The sequence below is a fragment of the Lycium barbarum genome, chromosome 5 (genome assembly GCF_019175385.1).
Source record: "Lycium barbarum isolate Lr01 chromosome 5, ASM1917538v2, whole genome shotgun sequence".
Taxonomy (NCBI): domain Eukaryota; kingdom Viridiplantae; phylum Streptophyta; class Magnoliopsida; order Solanales; family Solanaceae; genus Lycium; species Lycium barbarum.
In genome coordinates, this window is record NC_083341.1 from 143342416 (window position 1) to 143359250 (window position 16835).

A 16835-nucleotide genomic window follows, 5' to 3' on the forward strand; every position below is an offset into this window, starting at 1 on the left:
ATTCACGAGAAAGGTTTGAGTAGCACATATGTCGCGTGAGATAGTATGGTCATGTCTTGCGTTGACCGCCAAATGCACCGATATGTAGATGTAAAACCATGGTGAAAAAGGTCATAAATGGGGAGAAGGTAGATGCAAAATCATTTGGAATGAAGTTGTCTCGAAGGACCTACAATTTCTTGGGATCTGTGAAAATTTAGCAAAAGATAAGGCACAATGGAAGAATAAGATATATATATATATATAGGAGATCTCTATTTACTTTACGTCATGCTTATTTAGGAGTTGTTTAGTGTTTCAGAGATTTATATGTCAGTAAATATAAATGGAATATGCCTGAGCATACATTAGATCTTCTAAGCTGCTGGATTAGGAGGGAGGGCAGTAAGAGTCAGAAGAAATGGTGGAGATTTTGAAGATAAAATTAACAGCATCCAGAAAGTCAGAGGAAGATGCATTGCTACATTTTATTTTTGGTGTAAAGAACATTGCATAGAAGAAGCTGAACAGTTAGTAGATCTTTTAGGTTCTTTGTAAGTAGCCTAGGCTGTTCTTAACAATTTTTCGGAGGTCGCCAGCATTAAGGCATGCTGAGGAATACAACTTTACTGGTTTTAAAAAAAATGTATATAAAGAATTTTTAGTGTCTTATATTTTTATTTTAATAATATTGGCATGAGATGCGTTTAAATGGAGTAGCATGGTCAGCGAGGACCCATATAATCGATCTTAACTTGTTTGAGTGACCAAAACTGTCATTTTCTTTTGAAATTTAGGAAATATTTCCTTAGTTTAAAACTGGACGAAAATGAAGGAAAAGTTTAAAACTGGACGAAAATGGAGGAATAGGATTTCATCTTTGTGCACTTCTTTTAGTATGCAAATTAGCACTTTCTAGCATCAATGACGGTTAACTTGATATGAAAGGTCAAGGCCAAAGCAGACAAAGAGAGTACTTAATGAAAGAAAAACTGCACGGAACTGTCAACCAGAATAAATTAAAGTTATCATCTACTTGTATAGATATATGAGGGTTATAATTATAAAGTATTATTTAATCAAAAGTCAATTAGAAAGTATTATTTAATCAAAAGTCAATTAGCTATGCATTAATCCCAAAGTAGTTTGGGTCGGCTAGTTTATCAAAAGGTATACAACAACAAACCCAGTGTGATCCCACAAGTAGGGTCTGGGGAAGGTAGGATGTACGCAGACCTTACCTCTACCTTACAAGAGACTATTTCCGGTAGACCCTCGGCTCAGAAAAAGTATCTGGCACAAATAATGTTAGAAAAGAGATAGCAAAATAACAAGATACAGAAAAATGTGGCAACAAATAGTAATACACATCAAGGAATAAGAAACTAAGTGATATTGATATACTACTACTAAAAGAGGTTGGAGGAGACCCGCTTCCTCCCTTCCCACACAGAAGTCGACAACACGTAGTTACCTTCTACCCTTTTACTCTAATCCTCGACCTCCTATCTTGGGTCATGTCCTCAGTCAGCTGAAGTTGTACCATGTCCTGTCTAATTACCTTCCTCTAGTTCTTCTTCGGCCTACCTCTACCTCTCCTAGCTCCTGCCACCGCCAACCTCTCACACCCCCTTATAGGTGTATCCTGGCACCTCCTTTTCACATGTCCAAACCATTTCAGCCTTGTTTCTCTCATCTTCTCTGCCACTGATGCCACTCCCACTTTGTCGCGTATAATTTCGTTCCTAATCGAATTTCTCCGAATATACCCACACATCCATCTGAGCATCCTCATCTCACCTACCTTCATTTTCTTTTTTCCTTTTTTTTTTGAGTAAAAGGTAACTTTGTATTCACACAAAAAACTCATCATATGGTGATGAGGTATAATCTTACATCCCTTGGTAGGCTGAAACTACCCTGAAACAACAAAAAAAACTAGAGCTTACAGATGTCCTATAAAATCAACTAAAGATTCTATTTCCCCCACCATATCCTGTTTACACCAAAAATAAAGTAAACTGAGGCACTTCATCTTGATCTTTTGAGTGCTGCTGCCATTATCATGAAAACATCGTGCATTCCTTTCTTTCCATAGTGTCCACCAGATGCATGCTGGTATATTCTCCCACCAGTTCTCCTTAGATCTTCTTTTTCCAATTCCTTTCCAGCTGTTCAAAAATTGAAAAGTGGTCTTTGGCATGACCCAACTCACTCCAAGTAAACATAAGAACATGCTCTACAGATTTACAGCTGTTTTGCAATGTAGGAACAGGTGACCATTGATCTCTGTTTCTTGTCCACATATAGAACACCTTGAGCAAATCTGAGTACCTCTTCTCTGTAACACTTCATGAGTTAGGCATGCTCTTCTGATCACCAACCATGTAAAGCAGGCAACCTTCTACTAGCATTAACTGATTGCTATTCATATTCCAATAACAAGATTTTAATGTAAAATCTCCCTTGTTATGCAGCTCCCAGACAGGTCTATCAGGGCCAATTGAGGTGGCCTGGAAGGTACCTAAAATCTGGAGCAAGTTTGATACTCTGTCTATTTCCCAATCGTTCAAGGCTCTTCTAAAAATCAAGTTCCACCCTTGATTGCTCCACAATTGAAAGACAGTGGCATTTTTCTGAAGGTTTATGATGTATAAGTTTGGGAACATCTCTTTTAGACTAGTATCTCCTATCCATTTTTCATTCCAAAAATCTGTTTTTAATCCATTCCTCACCTTTATGTGCATTTTACTATTTAGCAAGGGCCACAACCTTCTAGTTGTCTTCCATACACTACACCTAAAGGTTCCATCAACTTCTAAAGTGGTCCACTGATTTAGAAGACCATATTTCTGTGCAATGAATCTTTTCCAGAGGGCCCTATCTTCAAAGTAGAATCTCCATAGCCGCTTAAGTAGTAGACAGTTATTCTGTATGCTTAAGTTCTTTATCCCCAAACCTCCTTGAGTTTTACTAAGAGTCACATCATCCCAATTCACCATATTATGACCTTTCTTTTCTTTGTTACCATGCCAGAGGAAATTTCTTTTCAGTTGGTTAAACTTCTTTTCAATGCTTTTTGGGACTGGGAATAGGCTCATCATGTAAGAAGGAAGACCATCCATCACAGATTTTATCAGTGTCAGTCTGCCCCTCAAAGATAGATACTGGCTCTTCCATCTAGCTAGCTTCCTTTCACATTTTTCCAGCACCTCACACCAAATTTTCAATTCTTTGTTTTTAGCACCTAAGGGCAGGCCCAGGTATTTTGTGGGCAGAGATCCCACTTGACAGCCTAAGTTCTCTGCTATCTCCTGTAGGTTCCCAACTTGATTCACTGGAAAAAGATGGCTTTTGTGCCAGTTTACATGCAGCCCAGAAATACCTTCAAAAATGGTAAGAATAACCCTCAGATGCCTGACTTGTAATACCTCAGCTTCACAAAAGACCAGATGATGATCTGCATACAGCAGATGAGTTACTTCCATGGCATGACCCCTATTTGTTAGAGCCCTGAAACCCTTCATCCAACCATTTGTCTTAGCTTTCTTGATCATGTGATTGAGCCCCTCCATGGCTAAAATGAAGAGGAAAGGGGAGAGAGGATCTCCTTGTCTCAGTCCTCTTTGAGAATTAAAAAATCCTTCAATATTTCCATTGATGATAAGTGAAAATTTAACATTGGATATGCAGAATTTAATCCAATTCAACCACTTGTTTCCAAAACCTATATCCTTGAGAATCTTCAAGAGATATCTCCAGTTTGCATGGTCATAAGCCTTCTCTATATCTAGTTTACATAGAATTCCTGGAGTATTCTGCCTCACCCTAGAGTCCATCAGCTCATTTGCTAGCAAAGCTGCATCCAAAATTTGTCTTCCTTTCAAGAAAGCCATTTGGTGGACATCCACCAATTTATCCATCATTGTTTTCAGCCTCTCAGTAAGAAACTTGGAATTATTCTTTACACCCCACCTTCCTTCATTTTCTGAAGGTGGGCATTCTTGACTGGCCAACACTCTGCCCCATACAACAATGCTGGTCTAACCACTACTCTGTAGAAATTTCCTTTAAGCCTTGGCGACACCTTTTTATCGCACAATACCCCGGAGGCAAGCCTCCATTTCACCCAACCCGCTCCAATGCGATGTGTGATATCATCATAATCTTTCCATCTCCTTGTATTACGAACCCAAGATACTTGAAGTTTTCTCTATCGGGTATGACTTGTTCTTATATCTTCACTTCTACCTCCGTCTCATGCGTTGCGCCACTGAACTTGCACTCTAGGTACTCTGTTGTAGTCCTGCTTAACCTGAAACCTTTAGATTCTAAGGCCTCTCTCCAAACTTTCAGCCTATCATTAACTTCACCACGCGTCTCATCGATCAAAACTATGTCATCTGTGAATAACATACACCACGGCACCTCTCCTTGAATATGTCGTGTCAATTCGTCCATCACTAAGGCAATTAGAAACGAGCTAAGAGCTAATTCCTGGTGCAACCCTATCATGACCGGGAAGTGGTCAGAGTCACCTTTCACTGTCCTAACCCGAGTCTTGGCTCCATAGTACATGTCTTTAATAGCCCTAATATAAGCTACAGGTACACCTCTAGACTCCATATATCTCTATAGGACCTCCCTTGGGACTATATCATACGTCTTTTCCAGGTCAACGAACACCATGGGCAAGTCTCTCTTTTTGTCTTGATACTGCTCCAACAATCTTCTTACAAGGTGAATAGCTTTTGTAGTCTATCACGCGGCATGAATCCAAATAGGTTCTCGGAGATAGACACAACCCTCCGCATCCTCAGCTCGACCACTCTCTCCCAGACTTTCATCGTGTGGCTTAGGAGCTTGATGCCCCTATAGTTATTGCAGTTCTGGATATCACCCATGTTTTTGTATAACGAAACCATAACGCTCCTCCTCCACTCCTCTGGCATTTTAGTCGTCTTAGACATGACATTAAACAACTTAGTCAGCCATGCTAGACCTGCCTCACCCGCGTTCTTCCAAAAATCCACCAAGATCTCATTTGGCCTGATTGCTCTCCCCCTCTTCATCTTACGAATTGCTCCCTTAACCTCTGCAATCTTTATGCACCTACAATACCCAAAATACCTACGACTCTCAGAATGTTCTAACTCCCCCAGCATGATATCCCTATACCCTCCATCATTCAAGAGCTTATGGAAATACGTCTGCCATCTCCTTCTAATGTGCGCCTCTTCTACCGACACCTCGCCATTCTCGTCCTTAATGTGCTTAACTTGGTCTAGATCACGAGCCCTCCTCAACCTCGCCTTGGCGAGCCGATACAACTTCCTATCCCTGCCTTTGAGCTCAAGCTCTTCATACATGCGCTCAAAAGCAACCGTTTTTGCCGCCGTGACCGCGAGCTTCACCGCCTTCCTCACAGTCTTAGACTTCTCCCTATTCCTCCTCTTGTCCTCCTCATCTAGGCTTTGCACTAGTGTCGTATAAGAAACTTTCTTGGCTTCAACTTTTCCTTGAACCTCCCCATTCCACCACCAGTACCCTTTATGCCTACCTGAGTTACCTCTCGAGACCTAACACCTCCTTAGTTGTTTTCCTGATGCACCAGCTGTCCTAGCCCACATACTATCTGCGCCCCCACTACTCCCCCAAGCCCCCATCGCCAACTTCTTCTCCCCAATCTCCTGAGTTTTGGCCTCAGTCAGGCCTCACCATCTAATCCTTGGCTGATCATATGCGACCCTCTTCTTTTTCTTTCTCCTAACATCTAAGTCCATCACCACCAGCTTATGTTGGGTTGTAAGATTCTCACTCGGGATAACCTTGCTGTCCTTACAAACACCTCTGTCACCCTTCCTCAAGAGCAAGTGATCTATTTGAGTCTTAGCCGCCGCACTACGGAAGGTCACCAAGTGCTTCTCCCTCTTCTGGAAGCCAGAGTTAGCTATGACCAACTCGAAAGCTTTGGCAAATTCTAATAGCGAAACTCCTCCGTCATTCCTATCCTCAAAGTCGAAAGCACCATGAAAGTTGTTGTATCCACTTGTAGTAACCCCTGTATGACCACTAAAATCTCTTCCTATCAATATTTTCTCGGGATACATCTTACAACCTCGTCCAACTCCTCCTAGAAGCGTTTTTTGTCGTCCTCGTCCTAACCCGCCTGCGGTGCATATGCACTGATGATGTTAAAATTTGACCCGTCTAAAACTAGCTTAATAGTCATCATCCTATCATTCACCCTCCTAACCTCTACCACTTGATCCCTCAGTTCCTGGTCTATTAAAATACCTACTCCATTCTCTTTTTTGGTAAGCTAATGCAAATTTGATAATTTTCTTTGTGCATTTGAGGTATATTCGCAGAGTCGTCCATGATAAAGCATATGCTAACGTTTCAAAAATTCAATGGATTATGCAGTTTGCGTTAAAGCATAGCCTTTGTACAGCTTTTCAGATTCGATATTCTTAATGAAGTCTTTTCAATTTCGATATTCTCGTCCTCCCCTTTCCCCATTTGGGAAAAGAAAAACCTTGCCAAAAAGGTACAAGGAATTTTAATAGTATGATGTGTATGACGGAAAAACCTTCCAACAAATTAAAGTGACTTCCCTCACTTTGGGCGGAAGCCGTTTTCCTTCACAACTATCTCAACTTCTAATTTCATATCACTGCTCCTATCAATATAGTAAAAGTTTTCATCAATACGTTATCCGATTTGCTAAAATTATCATTGTCTTTTATGAAGTTTTCTTTAGAAATGTTTTCAACTGTCCAACCAAACAGCTGAAATCATTTTCCAGAAAATAAATCATCTTTCGGAGAAAAACAATTGCGGTAAATATTTTCCGTCATATTAAACACATAAAACAAGAGTAGGAAGTTTTAACTTTTAACAGCAAAGGCCATATGGATGACAGCCTGACCCTGTCCAGTAAAGAAGCTCTTTCACGTGCGTCCCATTAATTCATGAATCTGATATGCCTTCGTGTAATGCGCCACCTATTTCCCTCATCTACTAGTTTTAACATTATGGTATGCTTCTACAGTGTTATAGTATGTAGATTGAGCTCATTCACATACTACTTAGACATTGTGGTTTGTTTCTACACTGTTATAACATCTGGGTTGAGCTTACTGCGTGAAATCAAGTCTAATGGTTAGTCAGTCCCTTATTGATTAGTGTTTTTGTGTGTTGCAAACAGGGAAGCAGTTCATCTTCAGAGTCCTCCCCCAGTAGAGAGATTTCACCATTGGATGGTGTGATTGAAGACATGCAGTCAAGAATTAAAAGGCTTGAACGATGGCAAATGATCAATACGGTATTTCTTTTTCCCTTTGTTTTCTTGTGTGCCTCCCCTGTAAAACTTCTAATTCTGACTTAATTTCTGTCATGTAATCTCACAGGTTCTATGGACATTTTTTATGTCTGCTTTTGTTGGTTATTCACTCTACCAGAGGAAGAGGCAATAGGAAAAGGTTAGAAAGTTGATTCAGCAAAGCTAAAGCTTAACCAACAGTGACTGCTCGTTTGAACATTAACCACAGGCATTGACAAAGAACAATCTCATAGTTTTTTGTGATCGTCACATTTTTATAGGATGACTGATCTACTTCCAATTGACTTCCGATTTTATACCCTTTAAATGTATGATTTCTGGCTCCACATCTGTAAATACTAATCTGCAACTGCTCAATGAAATCCGAGTCATGTAAAGTAAGAATCAATCTTGCAAAAGTTTTCTAATCAAAAGTGAATATTTTCGTGTCCTTGCCACTTATATGTGTTTTAATGTATGATTCCAGCTAACTCTAGTTTTAAAAGTTGAGCATCCACTGACTTCCTTTATTTATATGGTAGAAATGCTGCTAATTAACTAGATAAAGTGGCTTGAATAAATTGAACTGATAGAAGATTTCTTGCATTTCCAAGAAAAGGGAAAAGGGTGGATGGAGGAAATTGAAGGAAGAGAAAACTTAAATAAGAAAGGTGAAGGGAAAGCAGAAAGTACTTCAGTTTCAACTGATTCGTATGCTGCGTATAGTTTATGGTATAAATTTTACACAACTAATACCTGTATATTATGTATATGCTACACGACTTATGAATGTATCGGCATAACAATCCATTCTTTATGGTGTATTGCAAAACAATTACTCCTATGTATCATTATTCGGAGTACGTTCAGAAATGATTTGATGCTAATAATCCTTGGGTATTTACTATGTCCTCTTATTTTGACCTTTGAACTAAGTTTTCGGCTCTCAGTTTGATTTGGATAGCGTCAGAGAGTGTCTACGTTCTTCCGTTGAAATGAAAAAAAAAAAAAGTATTTTCTCAGTTGCAAATTCAATTTTTCCCACTTCTAAATGGCGTTTTGCCAAAACTAAATAATGACACATTTTCATATTCGCAAGTTGCATAATTCTTATAGCCATGCAATTATATGGCATGTTTAAGATCATAATTTTGAAGTGTTAATTATTTTTTAAACGCCGTGTCAAGTCAAACTGTGACAAACAAATCGAGACAAAACAAGTATTTATTTCTGTGAAACTTGTATCTGTTGGACAAAAATATTGGATTGAAGTCTAATATTCTGAATTACAGACTTGTATGTCCCTCTAATGATAAGCATGGCGTCAATTGACCTCTGGTTTTAGAGAAGTTTAATTAACCTTAAACAACAACAAATATAACTGAAGGAAAATCTTTTATAGATAAATTCTATGAATCTCTAAATGCTCTCTGCAATCTCCACCATATAAAATAAATAGCAGCAGTCCTATTTATAATAGTATAAAACCTACTTTAACTCAAAACATGAAAACTTATTCCTAAGCTAATTTGATTATAAATCCTAACTGGACATGAATTAAAATATCAAATCCTAACCAATTTTGGTTTCCTACAATTTTGAATTATTATTTCCAACATTCTCCCGTAATTCAAAATTGTATATCTAATTCTTGATGCACTTGTCACCATCTTCCAGTTGTTGAAACACTTGTTTCCAGCCCATTAATTGTTGAAGCACTTTCTCTTCAACCGTCACTCACTATCTTCCAATTTATTGAAGCACTTTCTCTTCAACCTTCATAATCGTTGAGGCACTTTCTCTCCAACATTCCAATTTTGTTGATGCACTTTCTCTTCAACCTTCACAATCATTGGAGCGCTTTCTCTCCAACATTCCAATTTGTTGATGCACTTTCTCACAAACCTTCAATTGTTGAAGCAATTTCCCTTCAACCTTCACAATCGTTGGAGCACTTTCTTTCCAACATTCCACCTTTGTCGATGTACTTTCTCATCAACCTTTTTTTTCTTTTTTTAACCTCACTTCTCCAATTTTTAGAGAAGATCATTCCTTCCTCTTGTGCAAATTTATTTGCACCTTTTGAAACCTGCAATGTTTTTTTTTCCAATCATTCTCAGCATGACTGTTTTTCACATGCTTATTATTGACCCGACGTGTGCCAACAAAATCATTGGCCTGACGGGCGGCATATATGGTTTATAGCCGCCCGCCGGCAGCGAAAGTTCTTTAATTCTTTATCAGAATCGTAGAAGCTCTGATACCAATTTGAAGGAAAATCTTTTATAGATAAATTCTATGAATCTCTGAATGCTCTTACAATCTCCACCATATAAAATAAATAGCAACGGTCCTATTTATAATAGTATAAAACCTACTTTAACTCAAAACAGGAAAATCTATTCCTATATTAATTTGATTATAAATCTTAACTGAACATGAATTAAAATATCAAATCCTAACCAATTTTGGTTTCCTACAATTTTGAATTATTATTTCCAACAATAACTATCCCTCAATTTCATGTAAAATGAGGCCAGAGATTTGAATTCTCGTGATTATGTTAAATTTCGTATTGTGAAGAATCATCATACATGCTACCGATTGCTACACTCGATCTTTTATCCAAGCTTAGGACCGGCAAATTATTTATATTGGAACTGACATGAGCATAATTGATACCGATAATGCTTTCTTAAATGTCAATAATTTTCTTAGCTAATGTTTGCTTGTACAATTCAATGATTGCATATCTCGTGAATCTAAGGGGAAAAGAGATTCTATTTATGCTTTTGATTGAGTTGTTGTCAACCAAATAGAATTACAAAGCTAAGGCAGCAGCAGCTGAATTTATTTTATAGAGTATATCAGACATGGTCTGGTATCTGGTATTTTATTGTTGAGGAAAGTGAAGCTACTGCTTCTTCAACTGTTAAGAAAAGGCAATCTGGTCTCATCATATCTTTGGTTTCCTCAGCCCTCTGTAGTTTTTCCAGTACTTCTCCTATTGGATTCACCAATACAAACTGCAATCCCATAATCATTATTAAATGAATAAATGCATAACATCACAATAAATAGAAAAGAAGAGCTAAACTGTACTTGCCTCAAGGCCTTTCTTTTCCAGTACCGTACTCAAATCCTTGAACAATGAGACTCCACTTGTATCAATGGCACTCACACCTGAAAGATCGAAAACAAGCCATAGTTACTTGTCAAGTTGAAATTAGAAGAGATAATATTACAGTTTTTCTTATAAGTAGTTTGTTTTGATTTGTGGGAATTTCTTGATGATATCCTCTCCCTTGGTATTTTCTAAAAGTAGGGAATAAATGCAATGGCCTTACCAGACAAATCAAGGACAACAAATCTAAGCCCTGACTGTTTCTTGGTTTTTTCTCCCTCTGCCTCGTAGTCTTCTATCCATCTTGAAATCCTTTTTTTGCGAATAAAATAAGAAGACCCAAATAAATATGGAAGGAAGAAAAACGAAAAGAGAAAAATGCAGCAGATCAATTAGTACTAACCTTTCTTTAAGATAAGTTGCATTGGCAAAGTTGATTGAAGCTTCAATGCCTAAAATGAGAAAACCAGCAACACTCATAGCTTCCTTATAATGATCAAGGTTTCTATAAATTCCAGTACCAGGTATATTTCCTAACATCACTGTTTTTGGTCTTGTAATTTGCAACAACACCTTCAAAATTGATATTCCAATCTGAAATTTCAGTCATAAACAAAGTAAATAAATAAGTAGTAGTAACACTTAAAACATTAAAGTAATGAAAAGGAAAGAAAGGAACTTACTGCAATGGCAAGACCATCTTGAACAGAAATGAAAATGACACCCAAGAATGCACATAACATGACTAGGAAATCGAATTTATCGATCTTCCAGATTTGAAAAGCAGCAGGGATGTCGATAAGGCCAATAACAGCAGTAACGATGATGGCCCCAAGCACAACATTGGGAGTGTATTGGAAGAGGGGCATGAGGAAAAGGAGTGTCACCATCACTGTAACTGCCATTACTATGTTAGACACTGCTGTTTTGCTTCCTGCATTATGGTTCACTGCTGACCGCGAGAATGCACCTGAAATTGGAATTTAAAACAAAAAAAGTAGTTACATTTAAAGGACAAGTTGTGCAGTTAATTGAAAAAATCCAAACCGGTGTATATATGTACCAGTTGTGACATAGCAGGAAGTAGAGGAACCAACAATGTTCATAAGCCCAATAGCAATCATCTCTTTGTTTCCATCCACTTGGTAGTTCTTTAAAGCAGCAAAAGTCCTCCCCACTGCTATTCCTTCCTGTTTTCCCACACAATTATTTTTACAAACATATTAAGTTATCTTGATTTGTTCTATTTTTCGTTTGTTATTTTTTCTATTCTGCGGATGTGACATAGCATCGTAGTCTATATAAAATGCAAGATATTGGGGGCTATGAGCTTTGTGGTCATTATATATGGATATTAGTATACGCCAAAATATTGAAAAATCATAATTTGAGTTCTTACAGTGAGTGAAAGGATGCCAGTGACAATTCCAGTTTTGATCACAAGTCCCAAGTAGGTTCCACTGAAATGTAACATGTTCCATGATGGAGGGTTTAATCCTTCTTGCAATTTTCCAATCTAACACAAGAGACGAATAAGTAAATAAATATGCAAAGATATAAAAATGTAGAGATAAAAAAGAATCCCTTGTGTTTTAGAAACTTACAATGCTGATACCATGCTTCTGACCTTTCATTGCAAAGACAATAAGGGTAGAGAGCATGACGGAAAGAAGAGGGGCTCCCGCTGACACCCAAAATAACTTTGGCTTTCTCATGCTCTGTGTATTATCATGATTAGTATCCCAAGACACATAATACTATATGTCAAAACTCAAACGCGTACATCCCAAGAAAGCAAGGAAAAGAATTTACTAAGTAGTACACTCATGACACTATCGTATCAGACTATCAGTTGCAAATTCCCTTAAGGTTGTGGTAATTTTTCTTATCTTTGGATTCTCCTAGTCAACCAACTTTTCAAGTAAAGTTGAATAACTTCATAAATATTGATATGATTTAGAAAGAACAGGAAAAATACACGAGATTGCAATATTCTTGTATTAAAAAACACCGATTAATTTCTTGCTTTAGAAGGACAATGGTTATGTTTTGCAGATTTAAAAATGTAGCCTGACAAACAATTTAGCATATGGGAGCAAAAGAGAATTATTAGCAAATAAGAATCTCCGTAACTATTTGAAAATCTAGAGCCTTTTTAAAATTTCCTCTTAAAAAATGTACTAACTTCTTTTGGAGGAAATTAGTTAAAAGGGGTCTTTGGCTAAAGTGTAAATTATTGGACATCATCTTTCCTTTCTAAATGGTAAGGAATTTAAGTACTTCGAACTTATCTACTCTGCAATAGAACTTTGAAATCGCAGTCAAAAGGGAATTTGAATATTTATTTTCCTTCATATTAAAACTTAAAGGGAAGGGGAAAAAGGGAAAGTTTTAGAATTTTTTTAACGAGAAAGCGGTATGTACAATTGGCGTAAAAAGAAAGCTGATACAAAATACTTACAATGTGTCTGGTCAATAAGAGGAATACCAAGAAGCAGAATCCCATTAATATAGTTTGCCAAGACCACTGCACATTTAGCACATAGAATATTACATCAGTCAAGCCCCTCAAAGTAAAAGATTAAGTGAAGCTCTATCTTTTCCTTTAAAACCTTTTTGGATTCATCATGAGTCGGCCCCTTTGACTTCCTTATCTTTAAAAGCAGTCAACTCAAATTTAAAATATTTTTTCAAATTATGTTGGAAGAAATTTTTAAAATTTCTGGTGTGCTATAGTCTATAGTCTACAGTCGTTGATAACATGCTTGATTGGTCCATCAACATACAAGTTGATCTAAAGGCATCTATTGTTGAGTACATGTTTCTCGTTCTGCTACACCCATCGTCTTAGATTGCTATTAGTACTTGTTTTTCTACAATCAATTATTCTCAGATTTTAATCACGTTTTTAGACTATTTTTTATATTCACAAAGTACTACTACTTTCCACATCAAATTTTGTTCTTTTTTCATAAAAAAATAAAATAATAAACAATGGGAAGACAAGCTACTTGATTTCACAAGCCAAGTCAGCACGTGAATATTCTTATAACCCAAATGTAGAAAAGACACCCACAAATACAAGTCTCTGAATTTGCGCCAAAAACCTGAAGACCAAAGACAAACTTATTTTTATATAATCCCACGAAAGGGAAAGGTATAAATTTTAGTTACATTGACTACAGATTAGAGAGGGTTAAAAAGACAGTAGTAACCTCATTAGTTCTGTGGAAAACAGAACTTAGAACAGGCACTATCGCCATTTGCTTGGTAAAATTTGTGATGCCAAGAAGACTCTTGAGTTGTTGCAGTGACACTATAACAGCAGCTCCAGCCATAAATCCAATCAGTGTTGCTTTTGAAAGAAAATCAATAATAAAGCCAAGTCTGCAATTTTCCAAAAATATAAATTACTAACCAAATCTCTTCCTTCACTAAAAAATTGCATTAAAGGGATACCAACTGTTTAAAAAAAAAAAAAAAAGAGAGAGAGAGAATTTCAAGTATGCCTTTAAAAAAATACCACTCCATATAGATTTCCTAGAAGAGGACATGGACATTTGAAGTTTGAAGATTCCTCAAAAAATGTGGAATTTTACATTACCTTAAAAAGCCTAAAGAAGCTTGGAAAAGGCCAGCAAAGAAAGTAGAAGTGAAAGCAAGTTGAAGGAACAAGATTGGATCTTTAGTGGGGGACACCACTTCTCTCAGCATGGATCCTAATACAAGTGATGCAATTGAAACTGGACCTACTGCTAGATCCCTTGAACTTCCAAGAACAGCATAAACAAGTGGAGGAACAAAACTTGAATCTATAAAGCAAATCAAAATTAAGTTAATTAATAGCTAACCCAACAAAAAGAAAAATAATATTGCATGATGACAATGAAAACACTCACAAAGACCAACAATTGGAGGTAAGTTAGCCAGTTTCGCATAGCTAATTCCCTGCCAAAAATGAAAAAAGAAAGTGTTAGCAAAGTGACATAGATTCTTGGACTGGCAAAAGTTGAAGCAGTTAGGAGAGTGACAGTAGTAATAAAAAAGAGAGGATCAAAAAGAAGGAACCTGAGGAATGGCAAGACTAGCAATGGTGAGGCCAGAGACAACATCAGATTTGAACAAGTTGAAGGTGTAATTAGGACCCCATTCAAGTACGGGGAAAACATACTGAGCACCAAGAATGAGCTTCTGTTTGAGTGGTTGGCCTTTGAATTGGCGCAAAGGGTCATCAGGGAAGAAGGTTTCCTTAAGCCTGTTTTTGAGTTTTTGAAGAGTGCTTCTATGTGGTGGAGGAACAACTTTGTGTACCTCCATAGCTGTCATGTCTATAACTCTGTTCTCTTCCATTTTTGGGCTGCCCTTTGAGAAACGGAATCGAATAGCATATGGAATTAAATGGTTCCTTCTCCTATTTATGTTTCCATCAACTTTAAAAATGACGGACAGCTACCAAACAAACTAGTACTAATCCACTTAATTGGTAAGAAGAAAATAACCCCACAATTCTAGAATTAAGGCAATGGAAATGTAATAGTACTAGCTAGTGGCGTTTTTTGACGGACTAGCTAATCAAATTTATAGGTATTATATGGAGTTATCGAATCTAAAAAAGAGATTACGATATCTACAAACCGAGTAAAGTTGTTCAAGACTTGGAATTTGTACGGAAGGTTGTAGTAAGTGCTATTGTCCAAAAGATGGAGAAAGAGAAGTAGGAATGGAAATAAGGTGAGATTTTGTGAAAGGTACGTGTACAACAGTACAAGTAAATGTGTGGAATGGGGAAATGGAAATATCATTAAATGGAAGGGTGCACTTCTCTAAGAAGGTTATGAAATTTATAAGAGAGTAAGGCTCAAAATCATAAATGAAGAAGACTATTCAGACGAATTCCTTTTCTCTTAGATGAGCAAACGGTCGGTAAGTCGGCAAACTGCTCTCCCTCATTTTTACCATTTTATCTCATACAGATTTTCTTCTATAGAGTGATGATCATACCTGCTTATGTCATTTTATGCCATAGAGTTTTAAAATCCTGGGTTTAAATTTAATTTTACTTTTTAAAATTAAAGTGAAATACTAACAAATTGCTGATAGGAATGAAGCGTATTGGATTGAACCCAATTCAATAGTCAAAATTATTCTTATCTTATGGTGGAAATAAAATCTTTCACTCGATTGGTTTTTTTTGTTTTTTTTGTTTGGGTAAGCCTAAAAACACTAAAAAGCAAAGGTCACAATTGTCAAACACAAAGCATCAGGCAATATATCAGATTATCGACACCAGGCGGCACCACTAAGATAAATCAGAGACAATGGGAATTTTTTGCCAAAAATATGATCAGTGACGAATCCAACACTTTCATTAAAAATAAAAATATAATGTTTGAGATTTGAACTTGGAACCTCACTGTGAAATTTGAATTTTCTAAACCACTGAACCAACTCCTATCCAAAACCTTAAAAAATATTAAAATACCTTATATATATATAGTGTAATTTTTTGCTGTGTTCGGGTCAAACACTCGCTGAGCCCTAGATCTGCTCCTGGATTTGATGGGTTATTATTCATATTTTTGCGGATTATACGACGTGACTCATATTCAATTCGATTAAAATAAAATAAAAATATAATCTATTTTTGAAATGGGTGGGTTGGACTATACTTGAAATTTTTTATCCATTTTATTAGCATTAGTCTCAAGTTCAAATTCAAATCCAAAAGTACACACAAAAAAAAATAGATGATTTTTCGTATATATTCAAATCCTGGTAAATAAAGTTAAACGGTATACATATTGATAATAGATAATATGTATCTGATAAAATAATTGAAATACAAGCAAGTTATTTCGGACACCATCATCTTAACAAAATAAAACGGAAAATATCTAACCGACTCTTGTGAGTTTAAAGTTGTTTCACACTATAGAAGTCATAAGTCAAAGATGAGTATATCAAAACTAATTATAGGCTCGAATAAGATACTAATTGTTGCACCTTTTTGATCAGTCACGACTAACGAGTACTTAGGAAACAGAGACACGTCATTTTGAATAAGACCATAACTTATACACGAAATAGGCACATTCTCTATGCTTTGTTGTTATTAGTGTACTATTTTATTTTAACCGGTGCAAGATTTGCATGATACATCCACCCTACATATGAGCTAGGTGTCCAAATTTGGAAGTAGCAAATTAGAGAATAAGTCACGCAATCGGAAGAGAAGTAAAAGGGAATAAGCTAATTAATTGAGCGAAAAGATTAATAGAGATCGAGGCGATCACATGGGCACACATTCTTGCTGTTCTGCAATTATTTGGATGTACCAATCAAAATATATTTGGCAGGACCCGATATAATAAACCATGAAATGCAATTATTCCCATCCATGAGGTTGGT

General features: G+C 36.7%; 2 protein-coding genes across 7 annotated transcripts in view; one reads left to right on the forward strand and one right to left on the reverse strand.

The window, feature by feature from the left end:
- LOC132642086 (inorganic pyrophosphatase TTM2) overlaps positions 1-7754 on the forward strand; it is a 29803-nt gene extending 22049 nt beyond the window's left edge. For all 6 annotated transcript variants that reach the window (XM_060359362.1, XM_060359363.1, XM_060359364.1 and 3 more), the window contains 2 exons: positions 7190-7306; positions 7392-7754. In XM_060359362.1, the coding sequence (XP_060215345.1) occupies positions 7190-7306; positions 7392-7457 (183 nt within the window). In that variant the 3' untranslated portion in view covers positions 7458-7754. The remainder of the gene's footprint in view (positions 1-7189; positions 7307-7391) is intronic.
- A 2312-nt stretch (positions 7755-10066) lies between these two features.
- On the reverse strand, positions 10067-15366 carry LOC132642088 (probable sulfate transporter 3.3). Its single transcript, XM_060359369.1, has 13 exons — positions 14496-15366; positions 14327-14375; positions 14032-14239; positions 13643-13814; positions 12889-12954; positions 12032-12145; positions 11827-11943; positions 11491-11617; positions 11111-11397; positions 10831-11021; positions 10651-10739; positions 10410-10486; positions 10067-10329 (listed from the first exon to the last, which is right to left on the reverse strand). Exons 1-13 carry the CDS (start codon positions 14775-14777, stop codon positions 10171-10173), a joined length of 1938 nt encoding a protein of 645 aa, XP_060215352.1. The 5' UTR covers positions 14778-15366; the 3' UTR covers positions 10067-10170.
- Positions 15367-16835: the final 1469 nt, after the last annotated feature.